The following is a 27976-nucleotide window of genomic DNA, read 5'->3' as shown; positions in this document are numbered from 1 at the left end:
CTAAATAATTATTACTAATATCATCATTATTTCTTCAAAAGAAACAAGCCAAAGTGACTCCGTCCAAAAAGGAAAGGTTGCGTGCAGGGATGTCTGCCCTGATGGCAGTCTGTTCCCTCAACAACGCCCAGGTCACTAACTCCATCATTATGGTGAGTCAATCTGCGGGGGGTCCGCGGCCAAATATGGCCCTATAGCGGCTATTGATAATATGCTATAGTATAGCCTATCAATTTGGGCGCCTTGGGCAGTTTGAGAACTATATGGTTTAGATTTAGATTTGTAGGCTATCCTTATAGACCTCAGGTCTTTGGGTACACGGTGCAAATTGAATTAACCAAAAATGGTCCCAATTGGACTTTATGGTAACGCGTTTATTTATAAACGCCTAGAATTCTGTTTTTCTAATATAATTAGCTTGGCTTCGGTCTGAGATATACGTGTTTTTGTTCCCATGGAACGTTTGTTTTCTACCTTTTTTAAATTCAGAGGAACGTTAATTATGTCTTATAAAAAATGTGTTAATTGCCTGCTTTTTTTTTTAGAAGTTTGGTTGATTGATTGATTGATTGATTGATTGAATACTTTATTAGTCAGAAATGTAAACAGCACGTACTAGCCAGTCACACATGAAGGCTAAAAGGATCACACAAAGACAGTCCATGGAGACTTGTTTCAATTGTGGTCATATGTATTCAATTTGTCAACATACAAAAATGTATGTCAAAATGTCTGTAAAGTCCTGCAGTCATATTAAAATCAACGTGCTTGTACGTGGTTTAGAAGGACTGACAGTGATGTGACCTGTAGGCAGGCAGACAGACAGACATGCAGACAGGTGTCTGGGTGACTATAGACATTTATTTTAAATGTTGGTCGAAACATACCATAGGCTATAGGCCACATTATGGTTACTTGTGTCTTTCAGTCTGACTGTTCTGGGGTCAGGAGTTGAGGCTGGCTGTTTTTCATTCTGACCATATAAGCTGTTGACCGACAGTTACCTCCCCACCGTCCCGGTATAGAAACGGATTAACAAGCTGCTTCTTACCGGCATGGCCAGCCCAGAGCCGTCAGACTGCACTGCCACATGCAGTCACACGTACAGTGCTAGGCTACTGCACGCTTTGTAATGTCAGCATGCTCCATATGGATGCCATGCATGCACAGCACAGGAACAGGCAGGCTATATCAGTGGTTAAAACTTGCCCGGCCAAAGGCTGGTCGAACTCTAGTGCCATGCCACGCCATCCAGTCGGCCAGTTGTCCGGTGTGCCGTACTCAGAGCCATATAATAGAAGAGTTGCGATATTGAGGGGGCAGAAAACCCCATAGACTCCAATGCATTCCGTAAACTTCCGGTTGTCCCTATGTGGAGCCTTCAAATAGGGACAAACCAATAGAAGTCTATGTAGAAGAGCCGCCATTGGACTGGCCCCATGAAGTGAGCGTATAGACAGAGCGTAACTCTGTCTATACTCTATGGCTCTGGCCAGTGTAGTGTACCGTACTGTACTGTACCATATACTGTACTGTACCGTATTGTACCATACTGTACTGTACCGGACTGTACTGTACCATATACTGTACTGTACCGTATTGTACCATACTGTACTGTACCGGACTGTACTTTACCATAATGTACTGTACTGTACTGTACTGTACTGTACTGTACTGTACTGTACTGTATACTTTTTTGGCTGGGGACCCCTGGAAATGCTTTGGCCATGGCTCGTGACCCCCGCCCCGTCCCCCTCCCCACCCCTAATACAAATTGACGGCTACAATAACCTTAATAATAGAGAAAATACATCATATATATATACTGAAACCAGATAAAATCATTAAGGAACGTTTATGCATGCACTATGTGTACTATGTAAACTCTCAATTCCCATTTTCCAGCCATTCAGTTGCCAAAAAGAGGAAACCCCCCTTTTTTCTAATAATCTGGTGACCCCCCCAAAATAATTTCGTAACCCCCAGGTTGAGAACCCCTGCCGTACTGTACTGTACTGTACTGTACTGTACTGTACTGTACTGTACTGTACCGTATTGTAGCATCCTGTACCGTACTGTAACATGCTGTACTGTACTGTACTGTAGCATACTGTACTGTACTGCAGCATACTGTGCTTTACCGTACTGCTGCTCCCTGTTTGTGTGTGTGTGTGTGTGTGTGTGTGTATTTGTGTGTGCGTGCGTGCGTGCGTGCGTGCGTACGTGCGTGCGTGCGTGGTCGGTGAATGGTGAATTTGTGATGTAGCGAAATGTTGCGCAATAACAGTGTGTCCGACAAAAGTAATATTTGTACAGTAAATGTTACAGTTGTGTGGAAGCAATGTAGTGCATATGGATTCGGGTAGCATGCAGGATTTTTTGTGCATGGAGAGATGTGTGCTAACGGAATGGTTTGGTAGGAGAAGGCGGACGGATAAATGGCCATGTGCTTGTGTACTCCCTTTCCATTTAGTCCAGTAAATAAAGTAAAAAATTCCTCTCAGGTTGGACAAAATTGGATTATTTTGTTTCTCAACTGATTCTTACAGGACATTAGGTCTACTAGCCAGGATAAGAAATCTACCCTAATCTGCTCAATGCTAATACCCTAAATTTGCCTTAATCCAAGATGGCCCTATTGATATGACAATTTTCTAAATTTCATTCTGCTTTAAGTAGCATGTGGCGTGTCAAACTAGGGGTTTTTCATGATTCTGAATCCATTCCAAGCATTAGTTTAGCATGAAAAACACTCTTTGGACTAAATTAGGCCATAGCCACTTACCCAAATGTCCCCCAAATGTGCTGACCTCATCACATTTGTGATGGATTTGTGGCTATGGCCGTTTTTAGCCCAAGGAGTGTTTTTTGTATAATGCTTGGAATGGATTCAGAATCATGAAAACCCCCTAGTTTGACACGTCACATGATACTTTAAAGATGGAATGCAGTGGTTTTTTTCCACCCTAAAACATGATCATCAGGTCTGTTATATAAGGAGGTATAATTTTTTCAAAATAGTGTACAGTATTTGTTATAATGTTGTTGACCATGGGGTCTAGACGGGCAGTGTCGGTAGGCTAATCAGAGGCAGGCGGGGCGTTACCATGTCTATGCTCGGACGTAGAATAGATATACATGTTGTGGACCCATTGGAGCGTCCTCAAGGACCCCATGGGCATGAGTTGGGCACCCCACTTTGAGATCCAGTAACCACTGACCACTGAAAGACTGGGACTGAATACGACTAGCTCCTGTGGTTCTTTCTTTTTAAGGGACTTTGGTCACTTATTGTTTTTGTGTTTTTTTTTCTTCTCCTCCTTCTTCAGAAAATAGCAATTCTGGCTGAACCGTGCAGTCGGTTTTCGCAAAACGCGGGAATCTGGTAGAGGGCCATGCCAAACGGTGACTATGCGAAGCCCATGACCATTGGCCAAAGGGTGGCGCTATAGCACTCAATTGAAAATGCAAACTTTGAACGTGCATAGCTCATGAACCGAACAACTTTCGTGTTCTGACTTTTGACCTCTGACCTTTAGATCACCCGCCATTTTGAATTATATGAAAAACAGTTAAAATGTATCTCCTCCCAGGCTCTTTGATCAAAATGCACAAAAACGTCTACACGTGAATCGTAGTACATTCATTTTAAGTGAAATGTTTTTTATGAGCCAATGAAAATTGCTGTTTTGTGAAAATTCTTCTTCTGCCTCTAATACATACATGCAGCGTCATATGCTTATGCCACTTTACAGTATAGTAGAGGGTCAGGCCAAATAGCACTGAAAGCAGTCTTACTCCAATTGGCCAAAGGGGGGCGCTATAGCAATTTTTTGAAAATGAAACCTTTGAACAGGCTTAACTAATGCCTCATTTGGCCAAAAGTCATAGCACTTGTTTCCACATGTTCCTTTACTCATGGGGAACACATCTGTCACTTTGACAAGTAAGCTCCGCCCTCAGATTTTCCGCCATTTTAATAATAATAATAATAATAATAATGACATGCCCAAAATGAGGACACATACCCACAAGAAGTGGGTATGTAGCAGATCTCGAGCTCTGTGTTTCAAGCTTGTGGATCTGTTACTTTTGATGGTTTTGTGTGACGTAGTATGATCATGTCGTACGTAGGGCATTAGTTTATGAAAAAAATGTAACACAAGTTAGAATAATTTATGGAGACAAGAGGTTTCTGACCGACCACAACGATATGAAGGGTCAAATCAGATGAATATGTGGCTGGGATGGGGAGATGTGTGAAAGCAGCTTGTGTTTGTTCTACAGGTGTTTAGTTACAGCAGTAAGTGGAAGGTGTTTAAATCCCTTTCACTTGTATAACGTTACACAAAAGCATTCTACTGCACTGCTTGATCCTTATTCCATCATTGTACTAAACTAAACCATGCTGAACTACCTAACCTAGATCAACTAATCTAAAGGTTCTTATCGACTACAAGACCTAAGCAAACCGTGCAGGTTCTGGATTTGTTTCCATTCGCTACGGCTTGGTTTCACATAAGGGTTTCAAAATCTAATTTAGGCCCTGCTCAGGAGTTTCTACTACTAAAGTTGTAGTAACTCGGAGTTCTGGGAACCTATAGATCTCAGAAATTATTCTTTAACCAGCATCCATTTTATGGGGAAAGCTTTCGCAGAAAATAGCAAATCGACAAGCTCACAACACGACGGCAATTTTCAGCTAAAGCTTTAACCCACAATAACAGAAAAGATAATACTATAGAGCCTTGAGGGACTCCGGCCAACTATATAGGGCAGTGTTTTCAACCCTTTTAATATCAAGGCCCATTAGTTTTTGGGCATTTGAGCCGCGGACCACCATTTGATGAGATTTAGCATTTCAGACCCAAAACTAAAAAAATGTGTTGTCGTAGGATAAGATTTTGTTCCAAGCTGTATTGATGTGGATAGGAGAGATGACATTGTGATAACATAACATTATTTTACATTATCTAATTGTGTAGACTTCTTGTTAATTAAGTAATGCAGATGTTTAACAATCATTTTACTCTTGAGAGCGTAAAATGAAGCCAAATGTACCCGTAATGGTCCATTTGGTTTCATTTTACGCTCTCAAGAGTTAAAGATCTATAAAAGGGTCCATTTGGTTACCAACTCTCCATCGTTTAGCTGGGGACCACCTGGAACCCCCTCAAGGATCACTGGTGGTCCCCGGACCACAGGTTGAAAACCAATGATATAGGGTTTAAGTGGTTAAATTTTTTCTTTCTAAAGTTGAGAAAATAGCCGAGCTATGTGAGCATGTAGTTGGTTATTTAATGTATTTTCTTTATAATACCTCCCCTTTCAGATGAGATTCTGGTTATAATGGAAACCTGAACAAAGCTAGAGATGGATCCAGACATTACTGATCTACAAATGTCTCTCTCCTCCACCCACCCAGAACTCCAACGGTCAACCGGACCTGATGCTGGACCCCCGGTCGGTGTGTGTGAGCGTGGATGAGGAGGTGATGTCATCGCGTGCAGGGGGTGGAGGTGCTGCTGGAGGTGTTGGTGGCGACGGGGGGGTGCAGCAGACCACCCCGCTCCTCCTGCACCACTACCCCCCCGCCCCCCCACCTCTCAAGAAGGTGGACAACACCCTGACGGAGGCGCAGCGCTTCTCCTCGTTGCCGCGCCGGCCGGCGGTAAACTTGGAGTTCCGCGACGTGTCGTTCTCCATCCCAGAGGGACCTTGGTGGAGGAAAAGAGGTCTGTGTTCTCCATTAAATCTACTTAAAGAATATGAAATATCGTTTCCCCCTCAGCCACTTGCAGTGCAACATAAAACATCAAACCATCTAAAAGAAACATCATAAAAAGACCAAAACTAAAACACAACAACAAACAACAAACACACACAAAAAACAACAACATATGTATGAATGATGTACCAACATTTTCAGATTTTCTTTCAAGATGTTTTGAAAATAGCAGATCTACAACCTCACAATGTGGCGCAATGCGATGCGATGTGAGCTTGTAGATCAACTATTTTCAAATAGCTGATGTATACTAGTGTATTAAAGTGGTTGACCTGATTCTGATGCTACCTAATAGTTGTGAAACAAACTCGCTGCCCCCACCCTAGGGACTTATAAAAACATGCTTAAGACCCACCTTTTCACTGTAGAGGACTCCTAGGTGCACTTGTTGTTTTGTGCCGTTTTGTTTTGTGGGTTGTGTTTGTGTATTTAGTTTCTACTCCCTCCTGTTCTGACCGAATAACACAGTGTGACTGAGTTCTTGTTGTCCTAGTCTAGTATTCTTTGTTTGTCCTATGTTTTTCTCCTTTCCTTGTTCTTCTGTCTTTTTCCGGACTGTGCTCCCGGGCCAAAGTAATAACTTGGTGAGGGGCACACTACACAGAGCCAACGCTAGCCGGGTGGGTGCACATGTAGGGGGGCCTGTCACATCCACAGCATGTGTGATTTGTTTTTTAAATATTATTATTTATTTTACCAATAGCAGCAGTCTGTCTATCAGTCCCTCCTGGTACACACACACCACTGACCACTTTCTTAAAGTATGTTAATACAATATAACAATATTACAATAGGGGTGATTTTGTCTCCCTGCTCTTCTATTGAGAAAATGTGATCGTGTCAAAGGTCATGTCTCTGGTGTGTCAATGGCCTAGCCCTAGTTGTTAAGGTGCAGCCGGGGAGCCACAGGCCCAAAATTGGACAGGACCTGTGATATCATGCCGTACTTTTTATTTGTGTTTTTTCTATTCATTTGGTCATTAAGGTCCACAGAATGAGAGGCCTGCTCTGTCGGAAACAGCGCGAAAAAAAGTTCGCCATTTTTAGGCCAAGGAGTGTTTTTCATGCAAAACAAATGCTTGGAATGGATTCAGAATCATGAAAACCCCCTAGTTTGACATGTCACAATTGTCACATCATGACATGAAATTTGGGAAATCTTGCCTTATATTGGTTGTCTATGGTGGTATACAAAATTGTCCATAACCTTTTTTTGCGATGTTTTGGGCAGAGCAGGCCTCTCATTCTGTTGACCTTAATGACCAATTGAATAGAGAAAACACAAATCAAAAGTACGGCATGACATCACAGGTTAATCCTTAACCGTTGAGCTTTTGGGCCTGTGGCTCCCCGGCTAATACCAATATGCGCCTCTAATGCTGACAGCCTTTGCTGCATGTCACAGCTCTCCCTGTTTCCTGTCTCTCTGTAATATACTATCCAAATATAGGCAGAAAAGCCCCAAAAATATTTAGGAACAAAAAGGGCATGTACTTCTCACCTATACACAGGAATCGGATCTGACACGAATTCTGACCTGATGGTCAAGATTCAATTCATCCCCCAAGCTAGCTCAATGGTAAAAATGTCAGCACATGCGCAGAATCTGGGGTAGAAGAGGTGCTTTTTTTCAATGTGATACCAATCAATAGGAACTTATAATGTAGTTCCATTAGGCCTAATTCAAGCCATAAAACATAATTAAAATAAAAAGCTCCAAAAACACACACAGCCCATGGTCAGATGGGTGGGCCACGACGAATGCTTTGGGAATCGCTGCAGTAGAGCCTGACCAATATATCAGTCTGGCTGATCAGTCATTGTTTGACTCTTTTGAAAACATCAGTATTTTACAGATTTTTGGGGCTCTTTTTGCCTTCATTGATAGATACACAGTAGGTTGACAGGAAATGGGGGGGGGGGGGGGGGGGGAGACACGACACCAGCCCAGGAAATAAAAACGTCTGGGTTTCCGAGGCTACCAGCCCAGGTGCCACTTTCAACCTGGTATCCTTCATGTCATTACAGTATACTATATAATAGGTTTTCAATAGTTTCTTAAAATAAATAAATAATAATATATAATAATATAGAGCAATTGTAGAGCAATTGTAGAGCAGTTAATAATAACTGCTCTACAAGCTCACAACATGTCACATTGTGAGGTTGTAGGTCAGAGTAGAGACAGACAGTATATGGGACAGCTGAGAGGGATTTTAAACAGAGAAGAACCAGCACTCACCGTCTCACGGCAATATATTTTAAGGCACTTATTTATTTTACTAGGTAGGTTAGGTATGGCATGCTGCAAACAAGCAGCACACAACGGACGTGTTGCAGCAAATGCCTTAGTCAGCGTTGTATACTGCAAACAACAACTGGTGTCACATGTATAGTGTCCGTGGTTGTAACACCATCCCCTGTCCGTGTCGAAACAACGTCCAACCAATCCAAGTACCAAAGTGCAGTCGCATAAGGGGAGGGAGACAGACAGTGGGACAGCTGAGAGAGAGACAGTGTAGGAAACACAGACAGTATAGTAGGACATGCTATCCTACAGTGTAGGACAGACATTAGGACATAGTGTCATGACTCATGGTCATGGGTAACCGGAACACTGTCCCCGTTTATTCTGCAGACCGCTCGCCCCCAGCGGTTCTTGTATTTGTTTTACTGAGGTTAAAGGTGTAGTTAAACGTTTAAGTGTGTTTTTATATCAAAAGTCCATAAAAATACAAATAAATTACTTCCTTAAAACGAAAACGTACTGCGTGATGACGTGTCGAGGCCCACATCAATAAAAGCCAATAAAAATTAAGCTCACCCATTTGATTCCCATTGCTAGACGTCTTCCAAACACAGCTGCTACTGATTATAGAAATCCACTGTTTTTAATCCAATTCAAGATGACATCCAGAGAGTGTATTACTTGTTTACTCTTAATCATCATGCTAATATATGTATATTGGTTGTGTACAGGTTAGAAAAAAATCCCCTGGCTTTTCTGCCCTCTCTCTGTCACTTTGTAAACAAACCACACTGCATCATACGCGTGGACCTACGGGCCCATAGCCTGGAGGGATGCGACGCTCTGATTGGTTCAGAAACTGAGATCCTGCCGAGGCTGAAACTTCAAAATAAAATGCCCAAAAAGCCATTTCACTACACCTTTATGGTTAGGAATAAGTTTAGGGTTAAGTTCAGGAATAAGGTTAGGTATAGGCATAGTTTAACTGAGGTTACGTTTAGGAATAAGAGCAGGGAGATAGATATATACAGTAACAACCCCCCATGGGGAACATAAATAACAGAGCCCACCGGTGGTGCTGGGGTGGTGGTGGGAGCAAACATCACATAACAACCGGGGTGGTTTAGGCGTAGTTTTAACGTTTAGGAATACCTGGTGGAGAGTGTTCCAAGCAAGGTCGCATGGTTTGACCGGGTCGAGCATGTTTTGGGGCGAGGGTTCTTGTCATGTACAGTGAAAGGAGAACATGAACATGCAATCTATTTTTTGTGCGGAACACCCACGGTCCCACGCGCAACTAAGTATAAAACTCACCCTCAACTGAGTTTGTTTGTGGGACTTGTTTGTGTTGGACGTTAAATACTTAATGAGTAGTTGTGATAGAACTTGATACTGTCAGATTATTAGGTCTAAACACTAAAAAGGCATTGTCATCATCCAACCAACTGTAATCAATCTTCAAGTCTCAACTTGTAATTATGTATTTGAAGATGAATTTTGTTGTGGACGTTCTCCATCCTGCAAAATACACAGTTCACAGTTCACAATTCACAGTTTGTTAGACATATTAATAGTCCGACAGGCTCCCCACATGTGCGGCCGGTTACAACTAACCCTTGGCCGGGTTAAAACTCACCTGTGGCTCCCGACATGCGCAGCAGGTTACTCTAACCCATGGCAGGTTAAAACTAACCCATGGTTTACCTGTGAGGTTAGGGTTGGGTTTTGTTTTGGCTAGGGTATTGGACTCATGACTTACACAAAAAGCCCTGAGCGCCTGTTTCCATTTTGGTCATGTAACTCATTAAGACAATAGTCTTAGCACTATTATTAATATGCATTTGTCCGCAGACCCTCATCTGAAAATATGTTGTGCTAGGAATCGAAAATTATTATTATTAATAATATTATTATTATTATTGAATGGTTTAGGTCAGTAATGTATAGTGTCTCTCACTGCAGCACTGGGCCATGAGAGCAGCTGATGGCTCTGAGCTGACAATCCAATTAAAGCAGTCTCCACAGCAACAAACAAGCTTATGGTTATGTCAGCATGTTTAGATAAATAATGGAGAGGTTACTTCAGGTCAGGAGCAGCTCCATCTCAGCTCTCTCTCCTCCTGGTGTCACTCTGTGAATAGTTTAGTTTAGACCATTCTCAACCTTTTTCATTTCAACCTGTCATTCTCAAGTCAACCTGTTTTAATTTGGGCCAGTCATTCTCAACCTGTTTCATTTCAAGGACCCCAGGACATTAATGCCTGACTTGATCATACTTACAGCATCACACAAAAGCATAAAAAGTAGCAGACCTACCAGATTTTTGAATTTGAATCCTGAAAAGTAAGAGTTTGGACATATGTTGTTTCCACCCGACAGAGACAATATGTGGAAAGAATATGTTGGTTGGTTGGTTGGTTGGTTGGTTGGTTGGTCGGTCGGTCGGCAAGGGAGTCACAGAGACTTGATTGATTGATTGATTGATTGATTGATTGATTGATTGATTGATTGAATAGTTTATTGAACATAAATGTAATTGGCTGGCAATCCAGTCTGGCAGTGTGCCGCGGCTTCGACTTCCGATCCCGATGGCCTTTACTGCATGTCTTCCCCCCATCTCTCTCCCCATTTCCTGCCAGCCTACTGTCTGTCCCTCCATAAACAATATATATAAAATAAAGGCAAAAGCCACAAAAAAAACATTAAAAAACAGCAACAGAGTACAGTCAAACACTCAGTTCAAAAAGGATAGCACAAAAAAAAGTCCTTGCAGTCTTGTTTCCATTTAGGCCCTATGCAATCAATTCATAGACATGACATGAAAAAATAATAACATAATTCAATAATTATGTTCAATAACAACAACAAAATCTAAATCATTTCAGGAAAAAATAAAAACTGCATGTACAGAAGTGAGGAAAAAGGAAGGGTGATCACCAGGGGGAAGGATCATTTCATCTCCCTTGGACCTGCTGAAAGGTGGATTTTCAGGCCTGTTTTAAAAGATGTAGGCCTAAGTGATCTGATTTTTTTGAGGGAGGGGGTCAGGGTATTCACGCCTAGGTGGCCGTGTTGTAGAGGGAGAATTTACCATGTTTGTTTTGAAAGTGGGTGGTACCAGATCGTTGTTCATAGTATTGTGGCTGTGGGTGTCACTCACTTTTTTGAGGTAGTTAGTCAGGTATGCGGTTACTGAGGGCATTGAGGGAAAGGCTGCATTTACAATTTTGAATGTCAAATCCATTTTCAATTGCTTAACTCTTGTTAAGCAATTGAAATTGTCTTCTACCTGGAGCCAGTTTAGACTAGCAAAATGGAATGGAAAAGGGTGGGTCATGGGCCCCAGGGCGAGAAGTAGTCGAATTAGTTTGTTTTGGGAGGTCTGAAGCTTTTTTCATTCATTCATTCAACCTTTATTTAAATTCTCTGAGAATCAATTGAGGGAGACCCTCATTTACAATGATGCCGAGATTACAACAACAAGCTTAGTCTTAAGTGACATTGTGATGCTGGAGAACCGAGAGGTGGAAGCATAGTCAAAGGAAGGCTGAATTATAGCTCCTGCCAGGCCTGGACTGGTCACTTGACGTACAGGGCAAATGCCCAGTGGGCTGCCCAATGAATGGCCTGAGAGCTTCCTCGTCTTGCATTTTGTTCTCACCCTAGATCAGGAGTGCAGAGTCATGGTTCATGGTTCCATTGATGTCAACCACTTGTTCTCTTCTCTCTAGGTAGGATTTCATCCAGTTTATTGATGTGCTATCAAAACCGATCGCCTTCAGTTTGTTTAGTAGTATTTAAATTGTCAAACGCCTTTTGGAGGTCCAGCATAACCATGCCACAGAATTTGCCCGAGTCTACCTCACGTTTGATGTAGTCGTTCAAATACAGTAGGCAACTAGGCATGTGTGAGTGGAGTGAGATGTTCTGAAGCCAGATTGGAATTCAAACAGCAGCTTTTGCTCGGCGAGGTAGCTGTTGATTTGTTCTTATCTCTCTATAACCTTTGAGATGGAACAGGGCGGTAGTTGCCAGGTTCTTATATAGAGGGATTACTCGAGCCAATTTGAAGTCTTGTGGGACGTGACACTGACTGATGGATACATTTGTAATGTGGGTTACTATGGGACCAATAGAGACAGCTGTGTCTCTGAGGAATCTGGTGGGGATGTTGTCATGGCCTGTGGCCTTGTGTTTGGCTGAAGGGCGATGAGATTTTTCAACACATCTTCTGTTTTAACAGGTTTGAAATGAGAATGCATCTTTTTGAGCACCTAGTTTCTCATAGTGAGTTTGGATGTGGTCAGAGCCATAAAGACCTGAATGTGGGGGAAGTTTGCTGACAGCAATGGTGGTGAAAAAACTGTTCGTCACAACCAGCTTGTCACTTTTGTCAGTGGTGAGCGAGCCATCTGAAATAATGCTGAAACTTGTAGATTTGGTCTGAATTGTTTGCTACTGCCTAATTGATTAATTGCCTCCCAGAGTTTTTCTGGGTGTTTTTTGTTTGCTTCAATGTTTGTTGTCATTAATTATGAAGTTATTTTTTCCTTTTGTGAACAAGTCAAGTTATTTACTACATTGTGGATCAATCAGAAGGCGGACAATCAGTAAATTGTAAGCATAAGGGCCCTATCTTGCGCCACCCTTATCCCTTATCCCTAAACTTATTTGCAATTTTTTACTATTTTGAAAAATATTAAAAAAAATAGTTCAACTAGCCAATATACATCGACACGTTGTGAGCTTGTAGATTGGCTATTTGAACTATTTTATAAGGTTTTTTTAAATAGTAAAAAATGGTAAATACGTTTAGGGATAAGGGTCAAGGGGTGGCGCTTAAGTCTAAAGACCATTTTTAACCATAAAAACAACACTTTCTCTTATGAGGACAGGATAAATGTCCTCACAATGTGTATTTCTCATATTCTGCTTTACCTGTGAGGACATTATGACACACACACACACACACACACACACACACACACACACACACACACACACACACACACACACACACACACACACACACACACACACACACACACACACACACACACACACACACACACACACAGTGTTTGGGTGTGATTGTGATGTCATCATATTCCAGGTAGAAGATTTAAAACAAAACGAAAACACACAACTTTTAACCTGCTCTGTTTCAGGTTACAAGACGCTGCTAAAAGGGATTTCTGGGAAATTCGCCAGTGGAGAACTAGTCGCCATCATGGGGCCGTCTGGAGCTGGCAAATCAACACTGATGAATATACTGGCTGGATACAGGTACTGGCTCTTAATATTATTGTTATGTCGGCTAATTCTCATCAGGGTCACCTGTCTCCATCTGCTTCTGTTCTCTGCATCATCCTCTGTCACTCCAACCAACTGCATGTCATCTCTCATCACATCCATAAACCTCCTCTTTGGCCTTCCTCTTCTCCTCTTACCTGCCAGTTCCATCTTAAGCATCCTTCTCCCAGTGTACCCCTCATCTCTCCTCAGCACATTTCTTACTGTAAATTGCTCTGGATTAAGAGCGTTTCAATCATATGGATATGAAGAATCAACTGACTGAGAGAAAACGCCAATGTCACTGCTGCTGAATTAGTTAAATTTTTGCTAGAAACAGACTATATCAAATATGAGTGACTGACTGTCTTAAACTATACAGAGACACCTCCCCGACAATATCGGCATGAGTTTTAGACTACAATTCTTATATGAGACGATTTTAATTACACAATGTTATTCTCCATAGAGAAACACTTGGAACGAACCCCTTGGAACCATTGATTGATTGATTGATTGAAGTATTTATTAACAGTTTGCAGAATTACAGTACATTTCAAGCACAACTCAATACAAAAACTGTTAACTGTGAGTGGACGACCCAATAAAGCGCATTACACTTGTTTACAAGAGGGTCCACCTTGTTCAATTCAACAAAACATTTAGAGACGTACAAATATACACTTCTATATAGTCAAAGAACAGAACAGGAATTCATCATAAAGGAGGTAAAAAGGGAAAAGAAACATATACAGTGAGGGGAAAAAGGGGTGGGTGGGGGACGGGGGATTCAGATTTTACGGGGGCCAGTTTCGAATTGCAGCCGTCCGTAGGTGCCCTTTGAGAGCGGTTTTGAAGGAGTCAAGGGATTCGCTTGTCTTAATGACTGTTGGTAGGGCGTTCCACATTTTGGTGGCGAAAAGAATTTAGTCTCTTGTTTGTGCCGAATCTGGGTTGCACATGGTTTGTTGAACACCCTCTGGTGTTGTGGGTGTGGACTTCATTGACATTAAGGAAGTATTTAGAAAGGTACATGGATATCTTGGTGGTGTATCGAATCTTGTGGACCAGACCCATTGCAAGATGCTGTACTCTGTCGTCAACCCTAAGCCATTCCAGCTTGTCAAAGTGGGCAAGGGTTCGGGGGGTGAGGCCCAGCTGCCTGACCGGTTTGTTTTGGGAAGTCTGGAGCCTTGTTTTAAGGGCCTTTGAGATGCTGTGGTACCAAGAGGTGCATGCATAGTCGAAGAAACCTTGTATGAGGGCTCCTATTAGGGTCTTCAAGGTGTTTTTGTTGACCAGTGAGGAGATCCTGTATAGGAATTTTGTTCTTTGGTTGACTTTTTTGATTACGTAGGTGGCCATTTTATCACCGGAAAGATTTGCCTCCAGGATGGAACCTAGGTAGCCTATAGGTAATTTCATCTTTTCGTATGATAATATTGTCACCCACTCTAACCAAGAAGCCATCTGCCTTGCTAAGATTACTATTTGATCCAAAAAGAATGGATTCAGTTTTTCCCAGGTGTAAAGATAGTTTGTTATCAGTGAGCCAGGTGCAGATTCTACCGAGTTCAGAGCTGAGGGCCTTTTCAACCTGCAGTTTGTTCCTGTCCGAGACCAGCAGTGCTGAGTCATCTGCGAACAGGAACAAGTTGCAGTCACAAGCTGATGTCATGTCGTTTACATATATTAGGAACAGTAAAGGCCCTTGTATGCTTCCTTGTGGAACGCCACAGCTCACTGGGAGGGGGGGTGGGGGGGGGGCAGTGTTCCGTTCACCTCCACCATCTGTTCTCTCCCCTCCAGGTAGGATCGCATCCAGCTCACTGATGTGCTATCAAAACCAATTGCTTTTAGCTTGTTAACCAGTATGGAGTGGTTCACAGTGTCAAAAGCCTTTTGGAGGTCCAGCATGACCATGCCCCAGTATTTGCCAGCATCCACCTCTTGTTTGATGTGGTCACTCAAATAGAGGAGGCATGTGTCAGTGGAGTGGGATGTTCTGAAGCCGGATTGAAATTTGTACATACATTTTTTTGTAGCAAGATACTTTTCAACCTGTTCATAGGCTATTCTTTCCATCACTTTTGAGATGGAGCTAAGAATAGAAATAGGGCAGTAGTTGCCGGGGTCTAATTTGCTCCCTTTCTTGTGCAGGGGGGTTACTTTGGCCAGTTTGAAATCTTGGGGGACCTGTCCCTGTTTGATGGAGAGGTTTATTATGTGGGTGATGATTGGAGCTATAGAGATGGCCGAGTCTCTGAGGAATTTGGAGGGAATATTGTCATGGCCAGTGGCCTTGTGGGGTTGAAGGGCACTCAAAGTACCTCCTCAATTGTTACCGTTGTTAGCTTAAAATCATCTTTACAAACACCTAGGTCTTTGTAGAAGGCTTTGATGTGCTCTACACCAAAACGCCCAGAGTGGGAGGGCAGTTGTTAACCAGCGTTGTTGCAATGTTTGTAAAGAAGATGTAGCTTGTCAGTGATGATGGTTATTTAGTAGCTTCCAGAGCTCCCGAGGATTGTTTTTGTTTTCCTCAGCTTTATCATTGATAAAGTTTCTTTTTGCGGATTTGGTCATGGCAGTTACAATGTTTCTGAACTTGTTTTGTTGGGTTTTTAGGATGCTCAGTTGGGTTTGGAGATCACTGTCGAAGTGCTTGGCTAGCTTGGACTTGCATTTTAGAAGTTCAGAGCATTTTTTGTCTCTGGCTTTCATTGCAGTCAGTATGTCCGAATTCATCCATGGCTCCGAGCGGGTTTTGACCCTGATGGTTCTCAAAGGAGCCATGTTGTTCAGTACTGATGTATATTTGGTTTTGAAGCCAAGCCATGCTTCTTCGACTAGTGAGCTCCTGAGCTCATCAGACCAATCCAGATTCTCCAGTTCTTGGTTAAAGGCCTCACTAGAGTAGGTTTTGAGGTCCCTAGGCCTAGATATGCGTTTTTTGTGACAGCCAGTCTTTAGTTTTTGTTTTTTGCGAGTACAGAAAATCATAAAATTATGAAACTCAAAATGTTAGCCTTACCGTTTAGGAATAAATCTCTAATTTCGGCCAGTTTGGGATAGAGGCTATTAACATTCAGATGAAAACAATGAATACCCTTGGTGTTCAGGATTGCGCGATGAGGGAGTGACGTCAGGACTTCAGCGCTCTATTATTATTGTATATACAGTAAGGTTCCAGGTGCTAAATTAGCCATTTATTGTGTTCTAGCACACCATCTACTGTCTTTGAAAGCGTTTGGCTCGAGGCCAAACTTACTTGCCGATCCCTGATCTACAGAATACATTTGTTTCAAGTACTAGGGTTGAGTACTTTGTCCATCACTTTTTTTAACCTTTATTTAACCAGTAAAAAGTGTGAACTGGCCAAGAGAAGAGGCGAAATAATAATTCAGTGTATCACTCAAAATCCCCATACATGGGGAAGCCCCCATATATTGTGCCCAGGTATCGTGATAGTAATATGGCCAGTGCACGCAACCTCGCCCTTTAGGGCTTCTAGCCCTCATGCGTCTTACTGGTACAGTATATGTTTACGGGCACGGTGGCGCAGGCGGTAGCACTGTCGCCTCACCGCTAGAAGGTCCCAGGTTCCATTCCCACCGGGGACGCTGTGGGCGCTGAGGGCATGCATGTCATCAGTGCCCATACCCTGGGTGGGGTTGGCGAAAGGGCTTTTCTGTGTGGAGTCTGCATGTTCTCCCCGTGTCCCCTAGGGTAGGTACCCTCACAAATAACATGCAGTAATCCTGATGGAGGCGTTTAACTGGTTTTAATAACATGTTCCTTTGCACGCTAAGTCCTACCGGGGCTCAGGGGCTCAGGAGGTAGTGCAGTAGTCCAAAAAAGCAGCCTTAGAGAAATGCAAACACAGAGAACCAGGAACTCAGGTACAACACAGGGGACAAGGAAGTATGTTCTGACAGTGGAAGTGTGGAAAGAGTCCAGTTTTATAGGGAGCAGGGTAATTGCCGGAGTGTTCACAGGTGTGGAAGGGGCATGGCACTGTTGGGCTGAAGAGGGAGTGGGAACAGGTGTGTGACAAGGACTGAGTAGGAATGGTGGGAGTGGCTGACATGGAAATACAGACAGGGGAAGAGTCAAACCATGACAGTACCTCCCCCATAAGGGATGGCTTCCAGACGTCCCACAATGCTGGCCCGGAACACAGAGCAGGGTGGGCGGAGGGGGTCCGGAGGAGGGGGGCTGCAGGCACAGCAGGCGGGTCTGCAGGTGGAACTGCAGTCACGGGAGGCGGGTCTGCAGGCGGAACTGCAGTCATGGGAGGCGGGTCTGCAGGCGGAACTGCAGTCACGGGAGGCGGGTCTGCAGGCGGAACTGCAGTCACGGGAGGCGGGTCTGCAGGCGGAACTGCAGTCATGGGAGGCGGGTCTGCAGGCGGAACTGCAGTCACGGGAGGCGGGTCTGCAGGCGGAACTGCAGGTGGATCTCTCTGGACGCCGGGCAGGCTGGGCAGCGGAGAGCTGGGCAGGCTGGGCAGCGGAGGGCTGGGCAGCGGAGGGCTGGGCAGGCTGGGCAGCGGAGGGCTGGGCAGCGGAGGGCTGAGCAGGCTGGGCAGCAGAGGGCTGGGCAGGCTGGGCAGCGGAGGGCTGGGCAGCGGAGGGCTGGGCAGGCTGGGCAGCAGAGGGCTGGGCAGGCTGGGCAGCGGAGAGCTGGGCAGGCTGGGCAGCGGAGAGCTGGGCTGGAGAACTGGTGAGGAAGTGGGCTGAAGAGCAGGGGTGACCAGAGCGACCTCTTCCGAAGGTAACTGAGGAAAAGGTGCACCCCTACTCTCCCACCTGAAGAAAGCCACATACTGAGCAAATTCTGGATCCTGCCTCCAATATTTTGCCAGTTGCTCCAAGAAATGGCGATCTTCATTAAAGACGTCCCTAGTAACTCCAAAGTCTTTAAATGAAAACGGTAGGCTGGGCTGGTGGCTACTGGCCATGGTAGACAGCCTCAGCAGCTCACTGACTAAACAGGCAAAAAATCCAAAAAACTAAACAAACTTGTCCGCTGGGTCCAGAATGGTCAGAACATTCTGTCACGGTGAGTCAAAGGGTAGGACCCAAATGCAGGACAAGAGCAGGAATGTTCAAATTAAATGATTTATTAAAGCAGAATGCCATCAAGCTACAAACAAAACAAAGGAGTAGGAGCAGCATGCAGAAAATGCCAAAAATGCAAAGGTTCTTCAAAGCACAATGTTGCACTGTTGGGCTGAAGAGGGAGTGGGAACAGGTGTGTGACAAGGACTGAGTAGGAATGGTGGGAGTGGCTGACATGGAAATGCAGACAGGGGAAGAGTCAAACCATGACACGCTGGCGTCTATAAAAATGCAATTCATTATTATTACCGGGGAAACTCCCCACTGCTGCCTGCTCACTCCTCATGCATTTGAAGGAAGCATGAGCTCAGTCCAAAATGTGGAAAAAAATTAAATAATACAGTACAGGTTTATGCTGACCATGAATGATGATGATGATGATGATGATGATGATGACTGTGTGTTGCCAGGGAGACGGGGATGAAGGGTGAGATCATCATTAATGGACAGCCCAGAGACCTGCGCTCCTTCAGGAAGGTGTCATGTTACATCATGCAGGACGACATGCTTCTCCCACATCTGACTGTACAGGAAGCCATGATGGTAACACAGGCCACGGCCACACTTACTAGTGCGGTTGCCCGAAAGGACAACACACTATAGTATTTGAGTGACTTTATTTATTTATTCCGTGTAGATAAACTTTATTTTGCCGCGCTACTCCTCCACTGTTTGTGCGGCTTTGCGGCACACATGGAACTTTAAATCCTCTACCTTCTTTATGTCCCGCCACTTCCAAGGTGTCAGCCACACTGAAGCTGCAGGAGAAAACAGACGGTTGCAGAGAGATGGTGAGTGGGAGATGCTAACACGTTCAGCTATTGTGTACATAGGCCTACTGTATACCTGTATACTAAACGTATGTATAAGAAGAACTAAGATAAGATAAGAAGAACTAAATAAGATATCGAAATAACATTCTGTGTTTGAAACTATAGGATACCAGGTCAACAATATCAGGTCAACAATTAACCTAGCATTCATTGGCATCTAAATAACTGAGAATGAGTTACCAAGATCTCTGTGTGTGTGTGTGTGTGTGTGTGTGTGTGTGTGTGTGTGTGTGTGTGTGTGTGTGTGTGTGTGTGTGTGTGTGTGAGCGTGCGTGCGTGCGTGCGTGCGTGCGTGCGTGTAGGTCAGGGAGATCCTCACAGCTCTGGGTCTATCAGAGTGCCTTAAAACCAGGACGTTGCATCTGTCAGGAGGCCAGAGGAAACGGCTGGCCATCGCCCAGGAGCTTGTTAACAACCCGCCCGTTATGTTCTTTGATGAACCCACCAGGTAGCACGTGCGCACGCACACACACACACACACACACACACATGCACACGCACGCACGCACGCACGCACGCACGCAGGCACGCAGGCACGCACGCACGCACGCACTGACAGTACATACCGTCTCATCTGTTGGGGTGGAAACCTATGGTCCAATTAATTTATGAAAACAAAAAAGACAAAAAGTTAGGATATGGAGATAAGAGGTTATTTTTTCATTTTTTCCCCACGTTTATTGAAATGTTTTAGTTTACAAAAAGGACATGAAACAGTGAAAGTAATCAAGACACTATGACAACAATTCACAATGACAAAGAAAAACACTGTAAGGAGATAAGAGGTTTCTGCCTGACAATATTTTTGTCGTATCACTTCAGATCCCAGTAGATCAGCCTATCTCTGTGTGTGTGTGTGTGTGTGTGTGTGTGTGTGTGTGTGTGTGTGTGTGTGTGTGTGTGTGTGTGTGTGTGTGTGTGTGTGTGTGTGTGTGTGTGTGTGTGTGCGTGCGTGCGTGCGTGCGTGCGTGCGTGCGTGCGTGCGTGCGTGCGTGCGTGCGTGCGTGCGTGCGTGCGTGCGTGCGTGTGTTCAGTGGGTTGGACAGCTCGTCATGTTTTCAGGTGGTGTCGTTATTAAAAGCTCTGGCTCAAGGAGGAAGAACTGTGATCTGCACCATCCACCAACCCAGTGCCAAGCTCTTTGAACTGTTTGACAAGGTCCCACACGCACACGCACACGCACATGCACACGCACATGCACATGCACATGCACATGCACATGCACATGCACATGCACATGCACATTTTAATCATTTATTTATGTCCACATAAGAGATACAATACAAGGACACAAATATTTACAAGGTGCTGTACAGAGTGCAATCAGCAAATCCCGGACAAATACCCACACACCCTTCAGGGGTACAAGTAACAGCGTCTTCGCCATATTTGGCGGCTACCGATAGTGGAAGAGATTGCACAGAATTTCGCAAGCCGTTTGGCTGCTTTTTTTGGCATCCCAAGTTGTTGGAAGCCTCTTACAACCAAACTGTGTACGTGTCCTAGGGCGGCTGCCGAAGATAAACACAAGTAGATTACACCTATAGCCTAGTTCAATGATGGTTTGGAGGAGCGGCTGGTACTTAATGACTTTGGTCATAAAGGTGTGTATGTGTGTGTGTGTGTGTGTGTGTGTGTGTGTGTGTGTGTGTGTGTGTGTGTGTGTGTGTGCGTGTGCGCGTGCGTGTGCGTGTTTGCGTGTGTGCGTGCGTGCGTGCGTGCGTGTGTCTGTGTGTATGAGAATGGGTAAATGGGTATTACCCTAAGCAGACATTTTGTATTGATTTGTTTTGGTGTGTGTGTGTGTGTGTGTGTGTGTGTGTGTGTGTGTGTGTGTGTGTGTGTGTGTGTGTGTGTGTGTGTGTGTGTGTGTGTGTGTGTGTGTGTGTGTGTGTGTGTGTGTGTGTGTGTGTGTGTGTGTGTGTGTGTGTGTGTGTGTGTGTGCGTGCGTGCGTGCGTGCGTGCATGCGTGCGTGTAGTTGTATGTGTTGAGCCAGGGTCAGTGTGTCTACAAAGGAAAAGTATCCAACCTTGTCCCTTACCTCAGAGAGCTGGACCTCAACTGTCCCACCTATCACAACCCTGCTGACTTTGGTATCTATCTATCTGTCTGTCTGTCTGTCTGTCTGTCTGTCTGTCTGTCTGTCTGTCTGTCTGTCTGTCTGTCTATTGCTGATTATTTCATTCACCTTGCATCAAGCACATGATAATTGAATTTTGACTTAATTGCTTAGATTGTGAACTATTTTAAAAGTGAGTGAATCAGGAGACCTGTTCATTGAATACAGATGTTTGTGTGCATGTTTGCACGTGGCATGTGTGTGTGTGTGCGTGTGTGCGTGCGTGCGTGCGTGCGTGTGTGCGTGCGTGTCCAGTAATGGAGGTGGCCTCGGGGGAGTACGGGGAGCAGACGGAGAGACTGGTGAAGGCTGTGCATGAGAATAAGTTTGAGAAAGACAACGGCACGGTGGTCAACGGAAACACACACCACCACAACCCTCTCGAGGTAGGAAACAACAATGTTTTTCTGCCTAATTAATTCCTCCCCACACACATTTCTGTGCTGTCACTGTTGTTGTATCCTACTGACTCACCTGCCAGTGAGGAGCCCCCACACTGAGGCATATAGAGGACATATAGAGCCTTGACAAATACTTTGTCAGGGTAGATATTATCGCTGGTGGCCCACGGGTCGCCTGTTGCCTACCACTGCCGTATAATTACATGCAGTGACAGCCTCCCCCCGGCTTCCCTCCCCCGAACATGGACCAATTGTGTTCATATAGACACTTGACAAACCAGATGCAGTGCAGTGGATTCAAACCCACAACCTGTGACAGTGGTGGGCAGATACTTTACTCTTTACTGTATGTAAAGTAAAACTGATATACTTTGTCACGCAATGCAATGAGTTGATCAGTTTAATTTTGCGACAACATTGTGGATGGTGTATATATAAATTGAGCCCACTGATCCAGGAGCCAGGATATTATTAGAGCAAAGTACAGTTTGTAGTAGATTGATGTTAAAGATTGATGTTAAAGGGACATTTCACCGCTGGAAGAAACTCCAGTCACTCGACTCACTCAATGTTAATAGTATTTGTAGTAACAGTAGCACAATTTGAAATTTGCAACTCTATATGGCCCAAAAAAATTATGTAGTCTGTGTGTTTGACTAGGGTTTGATTGGATTGCTGGATTACTACAATGCCCATAATGCTTTGGTGCACTCGCCCCACGTTGTGGAGGGCTGTCTGACAGAGACAACATGTAGGGTCCAACTTTGCTTTACTTCCCATATATCTGCGTGAGGTGGGCGGACACATTATTAGGAGACGAGAAGAATGTTGGAGTCTATTCATTTCCAATGGGAGAGTGAATGTGAACACAGCTTATGAACCATTCCTTAACTCCATGGTCACTGAACTAAATACTGGACCCAATCATCACAAGGCACACAATATTTCCAAGATATTCATACTAAAATGGCTTCTTTTAGTGAGACAAATCAGGAGAAAATCTACTTTGTTATCGACCTTTCTTTATCCCAGCAACAAACTCTCGCGAGATTTGAGAGGAATCCGGAAGAGTCTCTCTGTCCATCTGCAATTTGACGGATGACACATAGGGGGCTCTGGCCCCATATTTAAGATGAGAATATATGAATATTATAACGTGAAATTAATGGACATAAAAGTGAAATCAAATGTGTGTTCCAATGCTTAATAATATAATTATAATAACTGTCTTAGACTCTTGTTTGATAGGGGCTGATTTGGGAAATGGGAATCATGACATTTGCCATATAATGCTCTCAATGCTCATCCACATGACGTTGTCAGTGTTGTTGTCAGCCTGGGAGAGGGGAGGGGGGTGGGGAGGTCGGGGGAGAAGCAAACCATCACGCCTACTTTATTTAGGAGACCATTTGTAGGGTTTTTTTGTACAGGTCTACACCATTTCGCCTCTAGTGGCTCCAATGAAGTTCGCCCATCTTTATAAATAAATAATCTTTGCCAGTGTCTGTGACATCACAGACTCTTTGAACTACACACATATCTAAAAACACTATTACCCACATAACAACCACAGGACAGTGTTTCTTGTCTCCCAAACATCATTAAAATAAGATATGTTTGCAAAAGGGGTGAAGTGAAGTATATTGACAATGAATATACAATTTTACGTCATAGTGTCTGAGCAAATCGACTTGTTACGTCATGATGATGTACGATGATAAGAGCGCCCCTCAGCCCTTGATCACTTCACACAGGTGTGATTTTTTTCTGTAGCCTATAAATTGCTTTGATGAAGGCTCTGAATTGACGTGCAAAATTACTGTCACAGGTTTAACAGTTGAATGCCTACAACATGTTCATACACAATCTCAAATACAGGCAATTTAGTAACATTGTTTCACAAAGACCAAAATGTACCTGACATTTTACCTTTACAAAATGTCTGTATTACCCATATAAAGTACTTTTTAAAATCTCTGTCTGTCTGTCTGTCTGTCTGTCTGTCTGTCTGTCTGTCTGTCTGTCTCTTTCTTCCCTCTCTCTCAGGAGCTGACTACATCAGAAAGTTGTCATAGTTTCTCAGCCAGCTGTATGACACAGTTCTTCATCTTGTTCAAGAGAACATTGCTCTCCATCATCAGAGACACAGTAAGCGGAGACACACTGACCCCTGCTGGACGACCTATGTACTGCACATACAAGCACATTTTTGTCACCTTTGTCACATAAATCACAATCATTACATTCAACCAATAGTAAGGTGTACAAGCAGTGCACATTTATTTAAAAATAATCATTTGAAAATAGAATACCCTAAGTTTAAATAGAGCTGAAGTGGTTAATGTATGATTTGTAACACACATCTAATTGTACAAATAATGGTCAAATAATTCTAATGGAGTAAAAGTGCATTATTTGCCTCTGATATGTAGTGGAGTAGAACTAAAATTATTCAAAATTGGAAATACTCCAGTAAATATAAGTACCTAAGGGAGTCTTTGGTCAGGATCCAGGCTACCTATAAGGACAGTACTTGAGTACATGTACTCAGTTACTTTTCACCACTGCAATCAACCAAAAGCAAGACGTTCAAGGATCAGTTGTTTGTGTCCAGGTGTTGACTCACTTGAGGATCTCGTCGCACATTGGGATCGGCGTTCTGATTGGCTTGCTCTACCTGGGCATTGGGAACGAGGCCAAGAAGGTGCTCAGTAACTCTGGCTTCCTGTTCTTCTCCATGTTGTTCCTCATGTTCGCTGCTCTGATGCCAACCGTCCTCACATGTAACTTTATTCTTTATTATTATTAACTCAACTTTATTTGTTCTATTTAACCTGTTCTCTATCTCTCTCTCCCTTTGCTCTCTCTGTACCTCCATCCTCTCTCTTCTCACAGGATACTACAAAATAAGTGTGCACAGGAAAAAAATTAAAAGGAATTTACCCCACTGCATTACACCTAAAAACAATAATGTAAAAAGGGAAATTCAAAACAATTTAACCTTGAATCAGAACCAGTTCAGCTGCTACCGTACTATACATTATTTCAGAGCTCTGTACTTTACACAATAACATTTATGATAAGATTTATGATGTGCAATCTTCCGTTGCTTATATCCCAGTGCTTCTCAAACTTTGTCATGTCAAGGACCCCCAAATTAATATGTAATTGGCCACGAACCCTCTTCTGTTTTGTGCCAGGGACCCCCAGAAGAGAAGATTTGTATTAAAAATGTCTTTCAAGATGTTTTAAATGGATTACTTACTTACTTATGTTAGTGTGTTGGTTAAATGCAGCATGTCAAGATGCAGATTTGGAACAAACAATGCGGCCCAGAATGTCCACATCGGTGCATCCCTAGAATAATCATTGAGTCTGTGTCATTATGTTTAGTTCCCCTGGAGATGGGCGTGTTTCTACGAGAGCATCTGAACTACTGGTACAGCGTGAAGGCGTACTACCTGGCCAAGACCATGGCTGACATCCCATTCCAGGTCTCTGAACATGGATGGATGGATGGATGTTTTGTGGTGTTTACTGCAGGTCATCTTCCCGGTGGTGTACTGTAGTATTGTTTACTGGATGTTTTGTTGTTGTTTACTGCAGGTCATCTTCCCGGAGGTGTACTGTAGTATTGTTTACTGGATGTTTTGTTGTTGTTTACTGCAGGTCATCTTCCCGGTGGTGTACTGTAGTATTGTTTACTGGATGACGGCTCAGCCACCGGATGCCGCACGCTTCTTCCTCTTCCTGGCTCTGGGGGTCATGACCTCCCTGGTGGCCCAATCACTGGGCCTGCTGATAGGAGCTGCCTCCACCTCCCTGCAGGTCAGCCCTGACACGACACGGCATGACACAACATGACACGACACGACACGGCACGACACGACACAACATGAAACGACGCGCCGCGACGCGACACAACACGACGCGACACAACATGAAACAACATGAAACAACACGACACAACACAATACAACATCACAACATGACATGACACAACACAACATGACACAACATGACACAACACAATACAACATCACAACATGACATGACACAACACAACATGATACAACATGACACAACACAATACAACATCACAACATGACATGACACAACACAACATGACACAACATGACACAACACAATACAACATCACAACATGACATGACACAACACGACACAACATGACACAACAAACATGACACGACACGACACGACACGACACCTGCCACAACACAACGTAGGGGGGGCTCCCAGATGACAGTGAAGTGACAACTTTGAAGGCCTTAAACTATACTACCAACAAACTATACAAAATGATATGAACTGACCAAACATTGACCAAATTGGTCAGATGACAGTGAAGTGACAACTTTGAAGGCCTTAAACTATACTACCAACAAACTATACAAAATGATATGAACTGACCAAACATTGACCAAATTGGTCGATATAATATAAGAAATAATATATATTTGTATAGCTGATCTACAAGCTCACAAGTCACAACGGCTAGCAATGTAAAATCAGCTATTTTCACAACGTTTGGAAGCGAGTCAAACTAAATTGTATGCCTCAACTCCTACGTTCCAGGTTCAAATATGATTATTTTGGTGGGTCACGCCTGAAAAGGTTGAGAATGTCTGCATTCCCACAGGCCCATTGGGTGACTGTTGTGTTTCTCTGTTTTCCCTCTAGGTGGCGACATTCGCTGGGCCAGTGACAGCCATCCCTGTGCTGCTGTTCTCTGGGTTCTTTGTGAGCTTCGACACTATTCCGTGGTACCTGCAGTGGCTCTCCTACATATCCTATGTCAGGTACAGACTCCTATGTATGTACGTACGTAATACGTATATATATATATATATATATATATATCCTATGTCAGGTAGGCCTACAGACTTGAGGTTGATTCTAAAAATGCCGTCTAAATCAGTAGTTCTCATACTTTAAAAAAATAGCAGATATACAAGCTTGTCCATCTGCTATTTTTGAGAACCACTGTTCTAAACAACTGGAGAAACAAAAATGTATGTGTTTCTATACTGTAGGGCTATATATTGCTAAAATCCAAAATGACACAGATGCTTTCCCGGTTTTAATGTGGTTGTTCTCATAACCAGCCATCCAGCTAATGCTCACTGGTATATCGATCAGTTCTGATTGATCTATTGTTATAACCTTATAAGCTAAATGCATTCTCTTATTTTATTAATGCAAATTATTAATGCAAATTAATGCCTCTCCTCTCCTCTCCTCTCCTCTCCTCTCCTCTCCTCTCCTCTCCTCTCCTCTCCTCTCCTCTCCTCTCCTCTCCTCTCCTCTCCTCTCCTCTCCTCTCCTCTCCCCTCTCCTCCATTCTCCTCTCTCCTCCCCTCCCCTCTCCTCCCCTCCCCTCCCCTCTCCTCCCCTCCCCTCTCCTCTCCTCCATTCTCCTGTCCTGTAGGTATGGTTTTGAAGGGGTCATCCTCTCCATCTATGGTTTGGACCGAGAGGACCTGTACTGTGAGCCAAATGACACGTGTCACTTCCAGAAGTCGTCAGCCATCTTGAAGGAGCTGGACATGACGGACGCCAAACTGTACATGGACTTCATTATCCTCGGAATCTTCTTCTTCTCCCTACGCATCCTCGCTTACTTCGTCCTGCGCTACAAGATCAACGCTGAGAGGTAGACAGGAAGGCTAGAAGAGGAGGATGAGAACAGGGCGAAGATGAGAAGAGATTAGAGCGACGCGAGTTGAAGGAGAATAAGGACATATTGGCAGAGCTTCAGGACTCTGACGTACAGGAGATTCTGGGTTCTGGAACTGGAAAAAACAACAAAGAATCTTAGTTGAAAGATCAGCGAGTAGCTGTAAGGTCTACAAATGATGAATGATCATGAAGAATATAAAATATAAACACAAGACAAAGACAAGTTGACTTCTAGCATTTAGCTTTGAGTTGAAGCTGAAGACTTGTGAGCTTGAGTAGATTAGCTTGCTGTTGTGTCTTCTCCCGGTAGAGATAGACAAGATGAAGCTGCAGGTCAGAGCTGGTCTCCTGGGTCCTGTTTTATTCTCCAGTGACACACTGGCACACAGGCACACTGGCACACACACACAGTAAGGTAAATGGTGCATTTGTATAGCGCCTTTATCCAAGGCGCTTTACACACACACATTC

At 43.8% G+C, this 27976-nt stretch overlaps 1 protein-coding gene across 1 annotated transcript; it reads left to right on the top strand.

Moving 5' to 3' along the window:
• Positions 1-89: 89 nt before the first annotated feature.
• abcg1 (ATP-binding cassette, sub-family G (WHITE), member 1) lies at positions 90-27976 on the top strand (the record flags this gene model as incomplete). The annotated part of the gene is made up of 15 exons (XM_079514029.1): positions 90-152; positions 5426-5735; positions 13205-13322; positions 18862-18994; positions 19192-19242; positions 19587-19732; positions 20319-20442; positions 21264-21378; positions 21660-21790; positions 23852-23953; positions 24420-24588; positions 25199-25299; positions 25475-25633; positions 26507-26625; positions 27255-27976. 15 exons carry the CDS (start codon positions 90-92, stop codon positions 27481-27483), a joined length of 2070 nt encoding a protein of 689 aa, XP_079370155.1. The 3' UTR covers positions 27484-27976.

This window comes from Electrona antarctica (genome assembly GCF_951216825.1).
Source record: "Electrona antarctica genome assembly, chromosome: 11".
Lineage (NCBI taxonomy): Eukaryota > Metazoa > Chordata > Actinopteri > Myctophiformes > Myctophidae > Electrona > Electrona antarctica.
The sequence above is the reverse complement of the archived record's forward strand: the minus strand, read 5'-3'. Positions and strand labels throughout refer to the sequence as shown.